Here is a 21,976-nt window from a genome sequence, read left to right as displayed (position 1 = left end):
AATCCGTTTAGACTTAATTCTTGTGCATGGCAAGAGAGAAGAATCTATTTTCATCCTTCTGTAGATATATATCCAGTTTTTCCAACACCATTTGCTGAAGAGGCTGTCTTTTCTCCAATGAGTATTTTGGGCATTTTTATCAAATATCAGTGGCTATAGCTACTTGCGCTTACATCTGGGTCCTCTATTCTGTTCCACTGATATGCATGTCTGTTTTTGTGCTGGTACCACACTGTTTTTGTTACTAAGGCTCTGTAGTATATGTTAAAATCAGGTATGGTGATACCACCAGCCTTATTTTTGTTGCTCAGTATTATTTTAGATATTCGAGGTTTTTTTGTGATTCCAAATGAATTTTTGAATTTTTTTTCTATTTCCATGAAGAATGCTTTTGGAATTTTGATAGGGATTGCATTAAATGTGTAGATTACTTTTGGTAAGATTGCCATTTTCACAATATTGATCTTCCAATCCAGGAACAGGGGTGTTTCTCCACTTTCTAGTGTCTTCTGCAATTTTCTGCTTGAGTGTTTTAAAGTTCTCATTGTAGAGATTCTTTACTTCCTTGGTTAGGTTTATTCCAAGGTACTTTTTTTTTTTTTTGATGCAATTGTGAATGGGAGTGGTTCTCTGATTTCATCCTCTGTGTGTTTGTTGTTAGCATATATGAAGGCTACTGATTTCTGTGTATTTATTTTGTATCCTGCTACATGTCTGTAGGTTTTGATCAGCTCTAACAGTTTGTTAGTAGAGTTTTTAGGGTCCTTTATGTGTAGAATCATGTCATCTGCAAATAATGATAACTTGATCTGTTCCTTTCCAATTTGTATCCCTTTTATGTGTGTCTCTTGCCTTATTGCTATGGCTAAGACTTCCAAAACTATATTAAATAAAAGTGGGGACAGTGGATACCCTTGTCTTGTTCCTGATTTTAGAGGAAAAGCTTCCAGTTTTTCCCCATTTAGTAATATGTTGGCTGTAGGCTTATCATAAATAGCTTTTATTATATTGAGATATGTTCCTTCTATTCCCAGTCTCTGTAGGACTTTTATCATGAAGGGATGTTGGATTTTGTCAAATGCTTTCTCTGCATCCAATGAGATGATCATGTGATCTTTGTCCTTCAACCCGTTTATATAATGTATTACATTTATAGATTTGCGTATATTGAACCATCCCTGCATCTCTGGGATAAAGCCTACTTGGTCAGAGTGAATGATCTTTTTGATATACTCTTGTATTCTGCTTGCCAATATTGTGTTGAGAATTTTTGCATCTATGTTCATGAGGGAGATTGGTCTGTAATTTTCTTTTTTTGTTCTATCTTTGCCTTGTTTTGGTATCAGGGTGATGCTGGCCTCATAGAAGGAGTTTGGTAGAATTCCTTCTTTTTCTATTTCCTGGAAAAGCTTAAGAAGCAATGGTGTTAGCTCTTCCTTAAAGGTCTGATAAAATTCATCAGTGAATCCATCTGGGCCTGGGCTTTTTTTAGTTGGGAGATTATTGATAACTGTTCAGATCTCCATGTTTGTTATAGGTCTATTTAAGTGATTAATCTCATTTTGATTTAATTTAGTTAGGTCATATAAATCAAGGAAATCATCCATTTCTTTCAGATTTTCATACTTTATGGAGTATATGCTTTTATAGTATGTCCCTATGATTTTTTGAATTTCTCTGGAATCTGTTGTGATGTTACCTTTTTCATCTCTGATTTTATTAATTTGTGTCTCTTCTCTCTTTCTTTTGGTCAGATTTGCTAAGGGTTTATCAATCTTGTTTATCCTTTCAAAGAACCAACCCTTTGTTTCATTAATTCTTTGGATTGTTTTTTTTTGTTTGTTTGTTTCTATTTCATTAATTTCTGCCCTAATCTTTATTATTTCTTCCTGCCTACTGATTTTTGGTTTGCCTTGTTCTTCTTTCTCCAAGGCTTTAAGGTGAAGCATTAGGTCGTTTACTTGCGACCTTTCTAATTTCTTAATATAGGCACTTAATGCTATAAATTTACCTCTTAGAACTGCCTTCATTGTGTCCCAGAGATTTTGATATGTTGTGTTCTCATTATTGTTTGACTCTATAAATTTTTTGATTTCCTTTTTGATTTCTTCATTGACCCATTCATCATTTAGTAGTGTGTTGTTTAGTTTCCATGATTTTGTGTATGCTCTATAGCCTTTCTTGCTAATGATTTGCAGTTTAATTCTATTGTGGTCAGATAGAATGCAAGGTATTATTTCAATTTTCCTGAATTTGTTAAGATTTGCTTTGTGTCCATTATAATATATGGCCTATTTTAGAGAATGTTCCATGTGCTACTGAAAAGAATGTATATTCTGCAGCCTTTGGATTAAATGTCCTGTATATATCTGTTAGGTCCATTCCATCTATGACCTCATTTAGTCCAAATGCCTCTCTGTTTATTTTTTCCTGGGATGACCTGTCAATTGATGAGAGTGGGGTGTTAAAGTCACCCACCACCACTGTGTTTAGTGTTATCTGTGACCTTAGTTCTAATAGTGTTTGTTTGATGAATTTGGGAGTCCCCATGTTAGGTGCATATATGTTTAGGATTGTAATGTCCTCCTGTTGGAGTGTGTCCTTAATCAATATAAAGTTACCTTCCTTATCTTTCTTGACTAACATTGGACTGAAGTCTACCTTGTCAGATATTAGGATAACAACCCCTGCTTGTTTTCTAGGCCCATTTGCTTGAAACACCATCTTCCAACCTCTCACCCTAAGATAATGTCTATCCTTTGTAGAAAGGTGAGTTTCTTGTAGACATCAAATTGTAGTATCCTGCTTTTTAACCCAGTGTGCAAACCTATGTCTTTTCATTGGGGCATTGAGGCCATTGATATTAAGAGATATTATTGAAAGGTGTGTATTTATGTTTGCCATTTTTTTACCTGTGCTCTCTTGTGTTAACTAGTATTTGAGTATTGCTTGTTTTTTGTAGGTTCCTTATATGTGTGCTTTTCCTTTTCTTCAGCATGGAGGATTCTATCAAGTATTTTCTGTAGAGCTGGTTTTGTCTTCAAATACTCCTTTAACCTGCTTTTGTCATGGAATGTCCTTATTTCTCCGTCTATTTGAATGGATAACTTTGCAGGATAAAGTAACCTTGGTTGACAGTTGTTATCTTTCAGAACTTGGAATATATCACTCCAAGCCCTTCTGGCTTTAAAAGTTTGTGTTGAATAATCTGCTGTAATCCTGATGGGCTTGCTTTTGTAGGTAACTTGATTTTTCCCTCTAACTGCTTTCAATATTTTTTCTTTAGTGTCTGTGTTTGGAAGTTTTTTGATCAGTGAGTTATTTCAATATGTGCTATTTTGTTTTCATATATGGTGGTTTGATCCAGGTGCCCCTCCCCATAAACTTAGGTGTTCTGACTACTAGGTTCCCAGCTGATGGAGATTTGAGAATTAATGCCTCCTGGAGGCACTGTATTGTAGGGGGTGGGCTTGTGGGTGTTACAGCCAGTTTCCCCAAGCCAGTGTTTGGCACACTCTCCTGTTGCTATTGTCAACCTTATGTTGGCCAGGGGGTGATATCTACCTTCCGCTCATGCCATCATTTTTCTCCACCATCATGGAGCTTCCCCTCAAGTCTGTAAGCCAAAGTAAACCTCTTTTTCCCACAAGCTGCTCTTGGTTGGGTGATTTCTACCAGCAATGAGAACCGGACTGCAACAGTAAAGTGGTACCAAGGAGTGGGATTGCTGCTACACACCTGACTGTGTTGCTTCGGCCTTTGGGAGCTGATTTTCAAGAGGAATCTGGAATGATTTGAAACCTTGGCCTACAAGACGCCTTGCAGTGCTTGAAGTACAGCTTGATGAATTATTCTGATCAGTGTTGAAAGACCTGAATGCAGTAAGAACTATGGACTGTGAGGCTTGGCTTATGAGGGTGAGAAAGAGCTTTTGACTGGACTGGGCTATAGGCAGTTTGTATAAAAAGCTTGCTGTTAGGTCCCTGTCCTGAGAAGTTGTGCAGGGTTGCTTTGCCTAGAAATGAACTGGTATGAGCAGAGGAATATGGCACAGAAAGAAAAATCATTGGGTGAATTGCTGCCTGTTCAGCTGCAATTGAGAGATTACAACCTTTGAGATTGGGCCAGCTGTCCTTCTCTGGGGCAATAGGAAAAATGTAGATTCTTTTGAAGGGGACTGAGTGCTCAAGGAGTGTCCTGTTCTTCAAAGTCTGCTTTATTCGCCCCCCCCCCCCCGCCAGATTAACAGATTGGCACCTTACCTGGTATTGTGGAGTATTAGAAATGCAGGAAAGAGAGGGTCACTGAGTTTGCAATACAGTCTTGTGTTTTGAAAATGGCCATGGGCAGTGTGAAGCAGGTTTGCTGGGTGCCTGCATGGAGACCCCATGGGGCCATGAGGATGAACCGTGGATTGCAGTGGAGACCCAGTGGAGATTCCGGGACCATGAGATGACTGCCAAGGAGAGTTGCCAGCCCCAGATGAAGTTTTCCAGGACTGTGAGTAGCCTAGCTGGAGGGTTGGAATTGGAACTCCAGAGACTTGTTGCTGTTAGAATTATTGGACTTGGAGATTTGCCACTGGCTAGAGTTGTTGGACTTGAAGCTACAGAGTTTGATGTTTGTCCTGGTTGTTTTAAATCTTGTATTGGTTGAATATTTCTTTGCTATGCCTAGTGCCATCTTTTGCAGTGTGAGTGTTTATTCTGTGCCATTATGGGTTTGGGGGGGGATTTTTTTATTATTATGGCTAGTTAAAAGACCTTGGATTATAGGGATGCATGAACATCATTGGGATTGATAAAAACTATGGGGACTTTTAAGGTTGAACTGAATGCATTGCATTTTGAATCATGGTTTTCAGTTTATAGGGGCCAAGGGCAGAATGTGGTGGTTTGATTCAGGTGTCCCCCATAAACTTAGGTATTCTGAATGCTAGGTTCCCAGCTGATGGAGATTTGGAAATTAATACCTCCTGGAGGCAGTGTATTGTTGGGGGCAGATCTGTGGGTGTTATAGCCAGTTTCCCCATGCCAGTGTTTGACATACTCTTCTGTTACTGTTGTCCACCTTATGTTGGCCAGGGGGTGATATCTACCCTCTGCTCATGCCATCATTTTCCCCTGCCATCATGGAGCTTCCCCTGGAGTCTGTAAGCCAAAATAAACCTCTTTTCCTCACAGGAAGCTCTTGTTTGGGTGATTTCTATCAGCAATGCAAACCTGACTACAATATATTTGGAAAATTTTGAGATATGTTTCTATTATTAACAATGTATTCCATGTGATTAGAGAACATAGTTTTATGGCCTAGAGTAAGAGTCAACAGATTTGTTTTTTGGTACAGGACCTGATAATGTTTAAAGCTTTATGGACTACATATGATCTCTATTGCATATGATTATGTTCTTAACCCTTAAGAGATGTAAACACTGCCTGTTTCACAGACTGTACTCAAACAGGCTGTGGGCTGGATTTGTCCTATACACTGTGATTCATTAACTCCGGCTTAAACTATGATCTGCCTTAATAAATATTGCAGCCCATTTGAAGAGAATATTTTCTGCTCTTGTTGCAGTTGTGTGTTCTATGAATGCCAGTTAGAACTAGGTGATTGATAGTGTTGTTCAAGTCCTCTATATTCTTACTGATTTTCTGTCTACTTTTTCTTTCAATTGTTGAGAGATAATTGACCATAATTGTGGATTAGTCTGTCTCTCCTTTGCTTCTTAGTCTTTGTTTTCTGAGTATTGAAGCTCAGTTGTAGGTACAGAGCCTTTAGGATGGGTATGCCTTTTCTTGTTGACAGACCCTCTTGTCATTTAAGTGACTCTTTTCATCTCTGCTAGTAGTTCTTGCTCTGAAATCTACTTTGGAATATGTTAATATAGTCACTATAGCTTTCATTCGATTATTATTGGCATAAAATATTCTTTTCTATGCTTTTACTTTGAATCCATCTGTGTCTGTATATTTAAAGTGGGATTCTTATAGGTAGCATTTTATCCAGTCTGACAATTTTTGTAGATGATTTACATTTGAAGTGACTGTTGGGGCTGGAGGATAGATCAGCCTGTAAAAGTGCTTGCCTCACAGGCATGAGGACCTGAGTGTGATCCCCAGCATTCATATAAAATGCCAGGCATGGTGGCATGTGCCTGTAATTCCATCGCTGGGGAAATGAAGATAGGCATATCTCTTGATCTTGCTGGCCATCCTAATTGGTTGCAGGCCAATGAGGGACTTTATCTCAAAGGAGGTAGATGGATGCCTAAGGACAACAGCTAAGGTTGTTCTCTGGCACCTACATACACATGCACACAAAATAAAAACTAAGAGCTTAACTGTACCAACTCTGCTCTTTGTTCTCTAATTTTTTCCCACTTGCCAGTTGCCCTCTTTCCTCTATTTTCCTGATCTCAAGGCCTAGCTTGTAGTAGGCAAGTGCTCTGCCATTAAGCTTCGTCTCTAGCACTCCCAGGGTATTTAACCTTATTTTCATCCCATTTTGAGAGAGAACTAGTCATATGAATACTAGATAGATAGAAAAAGGCTCATAAGAGAAATTTTAAATTGATTTCTGCTTCTGCCACTTGTAATACAAGCAGTTGCTTACATCACACTGTTGCTCTGCCGTGTGCTGCTGTCACAGCAGCAGAACTAGAACTCAGCGTCTGCCCCAGTCTCATCGAATCAGCTCCCTCTCACCTGCTCCTCAGGTGTGCTGATCTCTTCATGATCCAGCTCCCTGAGCCCAGACCAGTCAGCACTCTTAGACCTTCTGGTGTCTGAGGGTAAAGATCACCACTGTAAGGTTATAAGTAGATGTTTACCAGGTGGGCACGTTTTCTTTTTGGCATTATACCTCTCCTGAATTTCCAGATCCCTGCTCCAGTAAACTCCTCCACCGGAGTGGGTGAGACCCTTACTCCTACAACTATGTGGGCTCCCTACCCCTTTTGCCTTCCACATGGCAGAAGCTCCCTATACTTTCCTTCTCTCTTTCTCTGAATAAATGTGATTTTTTTTTTTTGGTTTTTCGAGGTAGGGTCTCACTCTGGTCCAGGCTGACCTGGAATTAACTCTGTCACCTCAGGGTGGCCTTGAACTCATGGCAGTCCTCCTACCTCTGCCTCCCGAGTGCTGGGATTAAAGACGTGCGCCACCACGCCCGGCTAAATGTGATAATTTAATAATTATTCTTCTTAGTTTTGTTTCTTCTCAATTCTTTAGTGAAAATAGACATGAACTCAGGGTTTGGAGTTTAAGGACTCTTCCTGAACCCTAAAAACCTTGTTATAATTTTATTGTTGTTACATAATAATTTCTTCTGGGTTTACACTATATCTCTCTAACAGCACAGTCTACCTTAAATAACAGAAGAACACTATAATGCTTATTTCTTCCCTCCTAACTTTTGTGGTATTATTGTCATACACTTTTCTTTGAGGTATATCGTAAACCCCATAATACATTATGATTTTATTTAAATTTTTTATTATTTTATGAATAGACAAGAAATAGTAAAAACCTTTTATAGTTATCCTTGTATTCCCATTCCTGGTACTCTTCATTGCTCTATATAGATTCAGATTTTCATCTGATACAGTTTTCCTTCAGTCAAAAGCACCTTTTTTTTCTGTTTTTATAACATTTCTTGTATTGTTGGTCTGTTGACAATGTATTCTTTCATCTTCTACATGCCTATAAAGTCTTTATTTCTTGTTTGCTTTTAAAAGAGATTCTTCCTGGATATAGTACTCTCAGTTGGTATTTTCTTTTGTTAAAGGTGTTACTCCATTATCCATTGGCTAGCATTGTTTCCTATGAGAAGTTGGCTGTCAATCATATTTGTTGCTCTATATATGTGGGTCTGTCTTCTCTGGCTTCTTTGAAATTTTTTTCTTTGCTTCTGGATTTAGGCATTTTGATGATGCTTCTACCTCCTAAGTGCTAGCACTATAGACATGTGTCATCATGCCCAGCTCCTCCTGCTGTTTATAAAGAATTCCTATACCATCCCTACATATAAGGAAGAAACTGGAAATACTGTTAGAAAATTACTTCCAAAGAAAGAACTAAATCAAAGTTGTTTTTAGGTAGTATTCCCTAGAATTTTCTAGGTAGATTCCACAACATACAAAGTATCCCAAAGCTTTGAAAGGTGAGTGTGATGTGAATCTTTTTAGTGTGCTGCAAAGACCAAATTTAACATTGGTTGTTGACATCACAACTGCACACTGCTTCTCACTGTATTTGTTAAATGGCCACTGCATGTGGTTTGCATATTTTGCATAGAAGAAAGCTAACTGTTTAAAAATAGACTTTCATATATATCCAAAAACTTCACTGAATTTTTTTTTATTGTTCCTCACCTAGTTTCCTGGTAGCTTCAAGACCTTTCTGAACATCATTTAGGATGACAAATTTGCAAGGTCTACATGATGGGATATTCTATGACTGTGAGGAACAGCAGGTGGCCAGGAGATTAGCAGGGGCTGACGTATTGACGGAGCAAATTTCCAGTCACTTGGCTCCCCTGTCTCCTAGGATATCCACCCCGAACTCCATTGGAATCTCCAGTCTTTCCTGCATGTCTGACTGGCAGTTGAGAGTGTACTCAAGGACTCTGGTGTTAGATTCAGAGGCAAATTCACTGGTTAACTTTGCAGGAAATGTTTAGCACCTACCACTCAGTAGGTCTTATCAAATGGGTGGTTTTCACTGGCCTCTAAGATTTGTTCCTGCCTTCAAAGTCCTCTCTCAACAGCTCCCCCGTGGTGCTCTGCCTCCTCTGTCGATGTGCCTTTGCACACACACGTGCACTGATCCTCTCCCGGAGGAACTATGCTCAGGCTCCATTCTGACGGTGCCATTGCAGCTCGTGTCACTCCTTACCAAAGCTATGGGTCAGCTGTGTCTGTGTACACCAGGCCCTGAAGGCCATGGAACCAAGTCGTCCACATAGCTGAACCCAGCACTCAGGCAGACTCCATCAGGCGTATGAAGAATGCTTATTGAATTAGCTGCCTCTTTTCCGCTTTGCCTCTATGTCTGAGATATTGGATGCCAACATCCAGCTAAGTTATGTTTGTGTTAAACATGAATTGAAATGCAATTACAGCTGGCAATGCGGTGTGAGAGCTGAGTAATAGAGTAAACAAGAGGAGTGACTTAGTCACACTGGCCAGTTCATCTCCTTGGCTTTCTGGCCTCCTGTCATTGAGTATGACTCATGAACAGTCCAAGTTCAGCTCCTCTTAATTCCCATCACTTAACTCTTGCTGTCCTCCTCTTGTCGGGTCTCTTCTGGGCCCCTTTGTTCAAACCAGGAAGTGGCCCAGGACCAGAATTGACTGGCTTTAGTACTCCAGGTTGTCTGTGCAGGGAGTTGGGCAAAGGTGGTGTCCACACAGAGCCAGCGCCAGGGTTGGGGATGGGATAGGGGAATTGTTCCAATATGCAGACTGCTTCCTTTCCAATCTTGGGGAAGCTATGCAAGGGCTTCAGGTTTTTGGCTGGCCCAGGATCACTAGTTTCACTATCTTCTTTGCTGAGGGCAGCCACACAGTGTTTATGGAGGATGTGGCCTCCTCCTATGGTCATTGTTTCCACAACCTCAATTGCATTCAGAGCTTGTGTCTTATGGGTGATGTTGCTAGAGTCAGCAGATTTGGCCTGATGGCAGACTTTCTTCTTGTTCTTCATAAAGCTAGTAGATGTCTGGTATGCATGTATGTGTGTATGTATTGCCCTGGGCATGCATGTGAGGAGACCCGAGGAGGAGACATAGCTCTCCCACCTTATCTCCTTGAGATGGGACCTCTCACTGAACCTGGAGCTTATACCATTTTTGGATTAGGCTGGTTGAGAGTCCAGAGAGTCCCAGTGATCCTTCTGACCCCAAACTCTTCAGTGCTGGGGTTATAGATATGCATGGCCACACCCAGCTTCTATCATGGGTGCTGGGATCAAACTCAGGTCCTCATGCTTGTGTAGCAAGTGCTCTACCTGATGAACCATCTCTCCAGCCTGGTCTTTTTGAGCACTATGTGGTGGCTTATGAATAAGCAACAGGTTCCCCAGTTCAACCACCAGGTCCTTCTTGCCAGCCATCCTTCTGGGTTTGGAGGGCAATTCTTTCAAGCTGTAGAAAGGGCTGCATTCCCTCTGGGCACTGTGTGGTGAATGAGTCCCTGTAGTCCCTGCCCATGTGGCATTAACATCCCCAAGCAGGACCATAGGGTGAGTGAAGAGCCCAGGGACTGCTCTTCCCAGGCCCTCTTCTTTCCCAATTAATCCCTCAGCTATGTCTTCCTGGGTACCTTTCCTGCTTGCATCTCACTTGAAGTCTCTCCTGTCAGTCTCTCTTCTCTCTTTGACACAAAAGCTTACGTTGCCCCCTCTGTGCCAGGCAAGCAGAGGCCACCTCACGTTCCCTGCACCTGCTGTCTCTTCCCCCAGCTGTCCACTGGCCTTTCCTTCCCTCTGTCACCTCTCTCCCCTTCTAGTCAGCTCACTCCCAGGCTCTCTCTTGTCCTTGTCCTGCACTTTGTCTCAGCTCTGCACACGGCTGTGTGAGTGGGCTGTAACTTAAAGCTGTCGGTTACATCTATGGGATGTGGATTAGTTTCAGTAATTTACTACTGCTATAAACAGTGTTGCAAATAATATCCTCAAGTCTTCATGTAAGAATTTCTCTTAGGGACTAGTTTCCTTGTGGAATTGCTCATCCTTTGCATCTGACTGGGTGTAGTTAGGTACTCTCCAAAGGGCTGCACATTGTGCTCCATTCAGGGGAGCACAAGCATTGTTTATGTTCTCAGGTTTGTCTTTACATGTGTGGATGCATGCTCACACGTGTGATCTTGGTAGAATCAAGTTTTTTAATTTTAGGGAAATAAAATTAATCAGTACTCCTATATGTGTCTACTTATTTATTAATCCCTTCTATTGAAACAAAAGTATTTTATATTTTTGCTAAAAGTTTTAGTGTTTTGCTTTATACATCTAAGAAGTTCCTGCCATGGGGAGGGCTCTGATGTAGCTTCTGTGACCACAGCTGTCTGCTGTGTTTGTGAGCATCTACGCTTCAGCCTGTGGTGTCAGCAGAGGCTCCATGAAGGACGGGTGTCCATGGTTGAAAGGCATGGCCCTCCCCTGGATACCCACCAGCCACGAGAAACCTACAGAGCACTGAGGCTGCTCCCCACAGCCCTGTAGAGGCCCAGGGCCAAGTCCTGACCTGTCCATCTCCCTCCTGATGACCTGTAACAGGGAGAAGACTCTGGGTGCCTTTCTGTGTACAGCTCCCATCTCTCTTCTCTTTGGTCCCAGGAGCTGACTTCCTATGTGCCCTCTACTGCCCACCAGAGCTAGTGAGCACTGCTCCCAACCAAATACTCCATTGTATGAGTAGCTATACTATGTCCATCAGCCAGTGGACACTGGGTTGCTTGCACCATTTAGTAATTATGAGAACTATCACAGTGAGTGTTTCATGAACATGTTTTGCATGGGTGTCTGTTTTCAGTTTTCCTGGGTGTAGATCAAGGAGTGGAATTGCTGGGTCACATGGTAACATTATGAGGAACTGACACACTGTTTTCCAAAGTGACTGCTGTAGGCTACAGTGCCACCAGCAGCTCTGATTTGCCCACATCCTTGCCAACATTTATTATTGTCATTCTTATTTATAGCTATTATAGTGGGTCTGAAGTGACACCTCATTGTAGCTAAGTGCTTTTCTGTGTTTTATTTATTCCTCACAAGGGCATCTGGGGTGCACCTCCTGAGAGGGATTCAGAAGGATGGTTAGTTAGGTCCTGCCCTGAGCCCCCTGCCCATGCAGACTGCTATGATGTAGAATGTGAGGTTTCTGGGTGCTGACCTGGGTCCAGCATGTATTTCCACAGCCAGTGAGCTGCTATGTCCAGAGGCCTTTGAACTTCAGTCCTGTCCATAGTGTCGGACAGAAGTTTCCTCTGGAATGTCTGCAGAATTTCCTGCCCTTCCTGTCTGCCGAATGTACCTTTTAGTTGTGGATAGGTCTTCCTTAACAGCCTGGTGTAAATAGGGTGATGCAATGGGTGGGTTTAGGGCTGCACGTCTCTGATAGCCCAGTGACTTTTGATGAAGTGGGTGGAGTTACAGGTTCTGGAGAGGTTGCTTCTCCTTGGTGTGGGTCACAGGGAGGCTGCACACCTCTGTTAGCCTGGTGATGATGGCCCACTGTGCTGTGGGTGGTCCTTAGCTGGGCAGTTGATTGATTTACAAGGTGTTTCTCATGTTTCAGTCCAACAGATTTTAAATTTCTCACCCCATCAAATGGAATCTATTTAATTGTTATTTTTTCTTATTATACAAGCTGTACATACTTGTTAACCAAAAAAATAAAAAGAAAAAAAAAAGAAAACTAGGTACATACTGGTAAGCAAAACAACAGTATATAAAAAAGAGCTCTATATCCATCCACCTACCTATCCCCACAACCCCAGACATACCGAGCCAGACTGTGTATTCATCCGGGTCTTTTTTTCATTGGGATCACCCTATATAAACCACTCTGTAACTCTCTTTTCTGAATTACATATTGATGGAGCTTTGTAAGTGGCTACTGAGTCATCACTCCTTGACTGCCCTCTATTCACAGGTAGGTCACCTTCCTCCCTTGTGTCTTTATGAAAAAAAAAAAAAAAAAACAGGGGAAAACATATAAGGCATTTTGTCTCTCACCTGGATCCAGGAATAAAACAGGCTTTCCCCTTAGCCAGTCAACTTGAGTGCTACAGCAGGGCCTTCACTGAATCTGTTCTCTCCCTACCCTGCAGATATCAAGGGTCAGTTTCTTCCCTTCCTGATGCCGGGCTGAGCTGTCACCTCCCTGATCCTACCTAAAGCAAAGGGCCCACCTTTCCAAGTTGCTGTCTCTGTCACCCTTTAAAAAAAAAAAACAAAAAAAAAAAACCTTAATGAGAGTCCCTCATTGAGAGATTAAGGCATGTTTGTTTCTGTGTTTATCACATTGCTTTTCCCATTGAGAAGAGGCTGTGGCTCCTGGGAGTCAGCCCATCCTATTGACCAGCCTATCTCTTGTGCTCTGTCCTCAACACCAACATGGCCTTGAGCCCTGCCCCCAAAGCATAGCATCTTTAGTGAAAGGATAGGTGAATGCTCGTGCTCTTGTGCACACATCTGACCATGTTACTAGTCTTCCTAGAAGCAGAACTCCTTGGTCACGGGACGTGTATTTTCCAGGCCATTGGTAGACAGTAACGAACTCACCCAGTTCTGGTTGTCCATCTTAATACCCGAACAAAGATGGGTGTGCCCATTCCTGCAGCTACTTTGTACTGACTGTGCCATTCCCTGCCTCAAACTGTCTTTATCAGTTTGGCAGAGCAAAGGTCCCAGCTTGCTGTTTTCCTGAGTCAGTGATCAGACACAGCAGCGACTCAGTTTGTTGGCCACTGCCACTGCCCTGTGAGTTGCCAGCTGATGGGCTTCGTCCCTCCTGTGAGTATAGCTTTAGTCTTTTCCCTATTGCCTTAGGGCAGCTATTTGCATATATTCCTTCCTGTGCTGTTTTATGTGTGGTATATGTGTGTGGGCACCTGGGTAGAGATCAGAGGTTGATACCAGATGTCTTCCTCAATTGCTCTTCACTTTGTTTTACCAAGGAAAAGTTTGTCTGCTTGAACCCAAAGCTTGCCAGTTTGGCTAGTCTAGATAGCCATCTTGCCCCAGAGATCCCCTGTCCCAGCCTCCCGAGACAGCCACAGTGTCTGGCTTTTACATGAGTGCTGGGAATCTGAACTTAGGTCCTCATGCTTGTATGGCAAGCACTTTGTCCACTGAGCCACCTCCCAAATGCCTCACATGCTTTATACAAGCTACTTATTCATGTGCGTGTGTTACACGTGTAGTTATGTGTTGGTTTGTATGGGTACAGGTGCACACCCCTTGATGTGCATGTGGAAGTCAGAGGACAACTTTTGGGTCCATCCTCATCGTTCCACCTCATTTGACCATGGTTTCCTCCAGTTTCAGTCTGCTATGGTTCTTTTTCTTGCTGCGCTTCCTGAGAGCTTCCGAGAAACCCTCCTTCTCCACCTCCTATGTTACTTCCAGTGCCTCTGGGGTTACAGAAGTCTGCCACAACACCTGGCTCTTTACATGGGGTCTCAGGCTCAAATTGAGCACTCAAGCCCTTGTGTGCTTTAAAAATTCTTCTTTCACCTATTTGAGTGGGAAAGAGGCAGTGAGGGGCTGGGGGTCGGGGATAAAAATGGGTGTGCCAGGGCCTCTAGCCACTACAAATGAATTCCAAACATATGCGCTACCATGTGCACCTGGCTTACTTGGGTCCTGGGGACTTGAACCTGTGTCCTTAGGCTTTTCAGACAAGTGCCTTAACCACGAAGCCATCTCTATAGCCCTCATGTGCTTTTTGATAAGCTGTATTTCTCCTGCTTAACATATCCTGGATATAACCATAGATATATATCATCCTAAAACCTGAATAAACTAGTGTTTGGATTACCATATTTATATAACCAGTGTTCATGTTTCTCAGTTTCCTCATCTACAAAACCACATAATTTACCTAATCATAGCTTTGTTGTGTTAAATGAGTTTCTTGCACTGATGATTTAAAGAATAAATTATATGCAAGTGAGCAGAAACTGAGTAGCAAAGACCTACAGGCAGGGAGCAGAGGGGGAAGCTTGTCTGTGACCTTCCAGAAACACCCAGTGGAGTTGGTGCTAGCTAGAACAGAAGTGCCTCCTCTTCCCCAGTGGGGAGCCCAGATTCTTCTCAGTCTCTATGAGCCTCTGTCTTTCTGCCATCTCCCTGGCCTGGGTAAGTGGCTGTGTATCTCTGTATCTCACAAATTAAAAAATCCAGTGAAAATCCTGGGCCCAACCTAGGTGGAGATGCAGCTTCTAGCTTAGACCAAGGTCTCATAAAACAAGAGAGTCATTTTGGTATAAAAATTTGAGGTGCTGTGCCTTAGCCTCTGTAGCTGCTATAACAACACCAACAACTAGATAAATTATAAGCAGAAGTTCGTTGAGGTTTCTGGAATCAGGGAAGTCCAGAATGTAGGGGCCATATGCAGGGAAGGCCTCCAGGCTCTATGTAAACATGATGAAGACATCACATGGTGAGAGAGCGTAGGAGAGGGGTGGGTGGACTTACCCACTGCTGCAGTAGCACAGGAACTCAGGGAGAGCCCACATGGCCGAGGCACCCCTTCACAGCCCCACTTCATACAATCAGTGCAATGGCTGGTACTGGACAGCAGTACACATCTCTATCATCAAAGCAAGGCTCTCAACCCCATACTTCCAAATGTGCCCTCAGTATCCTCTTCTCTGTGGCCTTGGTGCTAAGTCAGTGGTGTGTGCTCCCAGCTTCCTTTCACTATGGTGAAGTGACTTCAAGTGGCTTCTCCTGTTTGGGTGGGTCTTTCTATAGGCCAGATAAGACTTCGTTTGGCCTGTCAGCTCTTCTAAAGACATTTCCCAGGTGTCCTGGACTTGACCAGAAAGTGGGATGTACTGAATAACTCAATAATTTTATGGAATTTCTCACTTCTCCTCTGTAAACTGGAGAGAACAGAGCACCTGTGTCATTGAGTTGTGGGAAAGATGCAGCGAAAAGGTGATTTTCTTAAGCCAGGGGCAGGAGAATAAGTGTACTCGCATCCAGGTTCCTCAACAGCATGGCTTCGTCAGCTGTGGTCACACTGCCCAGAGAGCTGCTCGGGGCTTTCTGAGGCTCACTTTCTTCTGGGACTACTAGAATATGACCTCTGAACTCAAGCCAGAGAAGGAAAATGGAGGCTAGACTGTCAGACAGGCTGGTCCAGGCTTTAAGATCTGTATACATCCATTCCTCAGTTCTGGCCAAACTCCAAGGACTGTCCTGAGCATTGCAGCTCCCTGGACCATCTGAAATGAACTCTTATGGGATACTAACAGCCAAGGCCAGATTCATGTATACCAGCTGCCTTGAGGACAGTCACCTTCTTGGGAACAGGTTTTTGAGTTAACTAATGAGATTACATTGTACCTCTAGTTAAGTCCCTAATGGTGACTACTCTGGTGGTTTGCCTAAAAGGTATCATTAATTCCCATACTGCCTTCTGTGGTAGTTTCCCCAGATTTCTGACTTTTTAAAAGTAACATTTGCCTTAATAAAGTAATGTGTGCATGCACAACTGAAAAGTCAAAACTTCCAGTGTGATGGCTTACACCTGTAATAGCAGCATTCAGGAGACTGAGGCAGGAGGATTGCCACAAGTTCAAGGCCAGCCTGGACACAGAGTAAGACCATGTGTGGTTTTGTTTAGTTTGTCTAAGGTAGGGTCTCACTCTAGCCTAGGCTGGCCTGGAATTTACTATGTAATCTCAAACTGGCCTTGAACTCAAGGAAGTCCTACATGAGCTGGAATGAAAGGCATGCACCACCACTCCCAGCCTAAGACTATGTCTTAAAAAAGGGAAAAAAAGGAAAAATACAATGGAAAAACAAGAGTGTGCCAAAGGTTTCTGGAAGATGACAGCCCCCCCATCTTACAACCCTTCCCCTTCCCAGAGGCAGCTACTTTTCAGCTATAAATGTTCCCCCCTTTCTCTCATTCTCATTCATATTCTCTCTCTCCATATATATATATTTTTTGTTCTCTCTATACATATTTCTCTCTCTCTCTCTCTCTATATATATATACACACACACACATACACACATATATAATTCAGTTATACTCTTTATCTCTTAATTTATCTATCCTAGTCACTTTGTTCTCTTGTAATAAGGCACTATCATGGATTTTTGGCAAATTAATATTCAGTGTTTACATCCTGTAACAATGCAAACATTGACTCCTTCTGAAGAAAGCAGTGTTCTAGAGTATATTTCCTTATGCCACCTTTTTTTTGTTTTGTTTTATGTTATTAAACTTGTTTCATTTACTTAGTTGCCCAAATACCTAATAGTTTTTAAATTACATTTTTTAAATTTCTGATAATTTTTCAAATAGATTTATGTTCATTGTTTATAAAGTTCTAATCTTTTTGTCCCTCTCCATCCTTATTTTTCCACAAGTCAAGGACAGTTTTAAATCTCATTTCCATATTCCCATTCCTAAGATGTGGCTGGCCAGGCCCTCTCTTCCTGTGGGACATGGGAGTGCCGCCCTCATCTAGTGTGGGCCATGCTTGCTGGGATTTATGTATTTTTTCCAATCGTTGCTGGCATATCCTTCCTTAGCTTCCTAAGAAAGGGCGCAGGGAGGCACACTGTGAGCCTTCCACATCTACACAGGGAGGGCAGTTGGCAGACTTGCCCTTAGTTGGTGGTAGGTTCAGTGTAGGAAGGAGGTTCAGTGCCAGCATTCCTCAGAACATCAAGGACATTGTTCTCTTGACCTTCAGTTTCTCCACAGGTTGGATGCAGCCTGAGGTTTCTGACCCCCCATTATAAGGAAGCTGTTTTGAAGGTGGCTTATTTATCCCAGGCTTTGCTCTGGGGTGGGCTTTCTCATTCTCTGAGCCTGGATACTCAGGGTTTCCTCATACTGAAGCCCAGTCATCATTCCTTTAGTGAGTTTCAACCAAGCCCCAATGGCCAGATTCTGGGCTTGGCACAAGAGTACAGTGTTGAGCAGAGTGGCATCTCCCAGTCCTGTGGAGGCTCTAGCCCAAGGTGGCTGGTGAAGATGGTTCATGTTAATCACACCATGCGCCATCTGTGTTTGAAAGACCAGACCGAGTCCCTGAGATGGGGAAGGAATCTCAGGACCAGAGCTTCAAGCTGAATTCCAAGTTGGGACCTTGTAAATGCTGGTGTGGCATCATGTTGAGTACTGGGTTCCATGTCTGGCAAGGGTGTCCTTACGTTTAAATCAGAAGCAGCAGCAGGGCTGATTTTGCCAGTGCTCATCAGAGAGGGTTCATACCAAGGCAGGCTGTGCCCTTGTAGCATTTCCTGTGATGTGGCAGTAACCTCTGGGGAGGGTAGCATGTCCATTTCACAGAAGACACAGGAGTTGCTGAAGGTATTTGGATTTCAAGTTCATGTTGGCTCTTGATTCCATGCCACCTGTTCCCTGGTAGGGGTCTTGGTGTTCCTCCCTTTGTCATTGTACCATTAGCTTCTCTGACTCTGACTTGGTGGGGAAATGGAGCACTTTTGTGTGACTGAGTTGGGAAGAAACATCTGGGCACATCCTACAGTAGGGAAAGCTGATGCCAAAGCCTGACAGGTCATGCTCTGTGGAGCGTTGATGAGCAGTGATGGGAAGATCTCTGATCTGTGTCCTACTGTGTTTCTCTCTAGAGTGGAGATGGGGAGAGTTCAAGGCACATACAGAATTATCTCCATACCAGTTCTCCTGAGGCATCCCACTTGTTTAAGAAACAGCATAAGAACCTTTCTTTTCCCTCATATTTCCTAAGTAGTACTTGTTCAGTTTGAAAAATAAGCATTTATCTTTTGCTAGCTGGCCCTTCAGCTTTTCTGAGGCAGCCTCAGAGTAAGTGGCTGCGTTTGGTTTGGGAGTGTCCCAGGCACCCTTCTTTGTGTGGTCAGAGGCTGCTGACTGCTGGCAGTGCCTGTGTTTGGTCTGTGTTAAGGTAGATGGGCTGAGGGGACACTTTTATGTGAAGAATGGAGCTGCTTTCAGCTGTCTGTCGGGATGGTCTCGAGCTTGTCAGATCAAAGGCTAAATCCTTTGCTTACCTCAAAGGACAGCCAAAGCCCAGTACAGAGAGCAAGTTGCTTGAAGCCCCCTCTAGATGTGTTGCCAGATGTGCTGCTCCCCAGGTGTCCCAGTACCCCCTTTGTGGTGCTGGCCATGTTCCCCAGTGCTGTGATATCACACTGTTGTAATGTCGGCAGCTGGACGAGAAGCCTCACAGACCATGCCCTGGACTAATGCGAAAAGAAAGAAGAAAACCAGAGACTCATCCTTTGCCTCTCCTCCTCCATCCCAGCCCCTTATCTACTGCGTACACCCTGCACACAGCACAGAAAGCATCAAACCCACGCTGCCCCAGCCCAGCCACGGAAACTAAGGCCCACTTCACCCTTGAATGCGTCCTGGAGGAGAATTGAGAAGAGGCTTCCTAGTCAGACTAGAAAGGAAACCAACCAAATCTAGTTTATTTCTCTATCATGATGTAGTTCCTGACCTTGAATTACACTTTCAAAGCTCCTATCAAGAAGATTTAATATGACCCACCACCTCCAGACCCTAACAAAACCTCCACTGAAGCACCTACTGGCCCCAAACAGCAGGTGATCATGTCAGTCCCACCCCAGGCAGTGCCCCTCTTCAATGCATTTGACACCCCATTTGGGCTTTCTCTTGTGCCCTGTGCCTGCCCCCAAGAAAGTGGTGACAAACAGCCTAATGGGCTGACATCCCTATCCCTTCTTGTCCATTACAACAAAAGCTATTCTTTTCTCATTAGAACTGTTTCTGTCAGGGTGTCTTTAATCAGTGGCTTCCCCAGGGACAGTATTTTTAGAAGTTGTATTTTTCACACTCTCCCTTTTCCCCTTTTGGAAATTCTCTTCCCTGTGCTTAGTGCAAAGAACTAATGAGATGCCAGGAGAGTGGGGCCAGCGTTAATTGGAACAGGTAGGGAAGAAGCAGAGCCCAAACACCTCCATTTCCATCTTGTCTTACCTGTGACCCTCTCCTCTGTCTCTCTGGTACAGGTTGCACAGACAGCAGATGGCGTGGATGCTGACCTCTGGAAAGACGGCTTATTCAAGTCCAAGGTTACCAGATACCTGTGTTTCACAAGATCATTTTCCAAAGAAAATGTAAGTCTGGCAGTGGTTTGCTAAATGAGCACGAGTAATTTACATTCCTGTTCAGAATTTCCTCATTTTTTGTTGTGGTTTATGTTCATTGCTATATTAATTTATCTGTGGTTTTAGTGAACAGGGTAGAAACAGCAGCCAGACTTGTTTCATTTATTAGCAGTGTTATTAGCTACATACCCAAGTGTACAGTGAATTCCATTAAAATGTGTTCTCTGAACAAAACGAGGAAGTTCCTCTCACAGCTCTCATCTGCCTCCCTTTCCTGATAGCAACAAATCACTGGGAGTGCAGACGGGCGTTTTCATGCAGCTGGATAAAGTGACGGCCGGCAAAGGGCAGCCCCACTCAGTGTAGGACAGTGAAGGGTCCTCTGTCCCCAGACATGGCCTCATTCCCAAAGGGACCCTTTCTTTTTCTCTGAGTCTCTGTGTGACATAAGATAATTATGCATGTGTATAGATTTCTCTCACGCTGCTTTTGGTACATGAGCCCATAAAATTAGGAAACTTTAAGGGTATCCACAAAGCGTTCCAGTAAGTGGGTGGCTTAGAAAAAAAAGAAATATCTTCAGCGAGCCTCTACCTTGTATGAGTCCCACCCTGCGACTGTCCTTGGTTCCCTCTTCATGCGATTTCCCTCTGGTAGCCCTCTCCATGAGTGAAGGCACGAGTCCCACAGTATTAGGCTTGTTCAACTCACCTGCCTTCCCGCTTTCCTTGTCCCTAAACAGGGCACTCAGATTTTCCTTTGGGCACAGGGGGAAGAGGGCATTTTGTCTCTTTCTAATGTACTTATTTTTTGAAACATTTTTGCCATCTTATTTTTATAAATTTAATTAGGATAACAATATAGGTACATGATTTTAAAATGTCACAACAATTTCAAACACCCTCATTTAGAAGTATGAAGAGGAGGAGTCTTCCTCTCTATCATGGCCCTCCAGCCTGAATCCCATCACCAGGTATGGGTGTGTTCCTTCAGTGACACGGCACTTGGCTTCCTTCCCTCTCCATGCCTATTCCTAGTGTGTTGGCGATTATTAGAAATATTTTTAACATGTTTTAATATGTTTAACAGGATTGGTGGAAAGCCTTCAGTTTCCCCCTAATTATAAGAGCAATATATTAGGTTGTTGTAAACTATAGGGTTTCTGAAAGAGCCAACATTAAACACTGGGTGCTGTACCCTCACAGCATCCTCCCCAGCTCTCTATCCTGGAGCCCATCCCCATAACATCCTCCCCAACCCCTCTGTCCCTAGAGCCTACCCAAATGTTTTTCTGAAGCTACTTCTGTTTTTCATGTCTTTCACTAATGTTGGGTCTGCTGGCTGCTGCTTCCTGCAGAAGGTCTGCAGAGGCACTGTGCCTGGGCCCTAGGGAGGAAGCACTAATTTAGACAAGTGCCTGCTCACACGCTGTGTCCTATCAGTGCTCAGGTTTTCCTTTCTCGTCTCTCGGTAGCCCCTCTTTCCTGGCCGCAGCAGTTTCACATTGCTGGCCTCTCAGGACAGCCAGGATCCCTTGGGTCATTTCCAGTTTTAACTTGTTGCTACATTTCCCTTGAAAGCTGTGAAGTATTGGTTCTCTAGGCCATAAGAGTTCCCACATTCATGAAAGTGGGGACAGTGACAGGTCATCATGACAGAAGTCCCTAGGGCTTACTAGTTAGGAGTGTATTTCATAAATGTAGTATAGAAAACACATTGTTGACCATTAGTAGTTGGGTACTGAGTATGATGAATGACTCTAGGACAGAGATCTGGGTAAAACATAAGAGAAGTGGTATGGGAAGAAAGTGTATTTCCATGTGAGAAGAAGGAATGGGTCTAGGGCTAGGGACATAGGTTGTGGAAGAGAACATGCCTAGCATATTTGGGTTCCATCCCTAGCATCGAGGAAAAAAATTATCGGGTCTTTCTTTTGTGGGATTCAAACAAATAAGGGATGTGATTGGGTTTGGGATCAAATCTGTGGAGTGGTAGAGCCCACTGTCACTCCCTGCCCTGGAGTGACACCGGAGCCTGGCAGCTCCTAGCTGTGGCAGCCAGTCTATTGTGGCCCTGCAGCAAATGGAGGCCTGACAGAGCATCACTTTACAGTGGCAGAAGTGGGCATGGGGTCCCCGGAGCAGGCA

The 21,976-nt window shown here is 43.3% G+C and overlaps 1 protein-coding gene across 1 annotated transcript in view; it reads left to right on the top strand.

Annotated features, from left to right (window-relative positions):
- Positions 1 to 21,976, top strand: part of Mvb12b (multivesicular body subunit 12B) — a 197,450-nt gene that overhangs the window by 62,223 nt on the left and 113,251 nt on the right. The window contains exon 3 of the mRNA XM_045158923.1: positions 19,731 to 19,838. Coding sequence (XP_045014858.1) covers positions 19,731 to 19,838 — 108 coding nt within the window. The remainder of the gene's footprint in view (positions 1 to 19,730; positions 19,839 to 21,976) is intronic.

Source organism: Jaculus jaculus, chromosome 1 (genome assembly GCF_020740685.1).
Source record: "Jaculus jaculus isolate mJacJac1 chromosome 1, mJacJac1.mat.Y.cur, whole genome shotgun sequence".
NCBI classification, from domain to species: domain Eukaryota; kingdom Metazoa; phylum Chordata; class Mammalia; order Rodentia; family Dipodidae; genus Jaculus; species Jaculus jaculus.
Note: the sequence above shows the minus strand (reverse complement) of the source record. Positions and strands in the feature narration are given on the sequence as shown.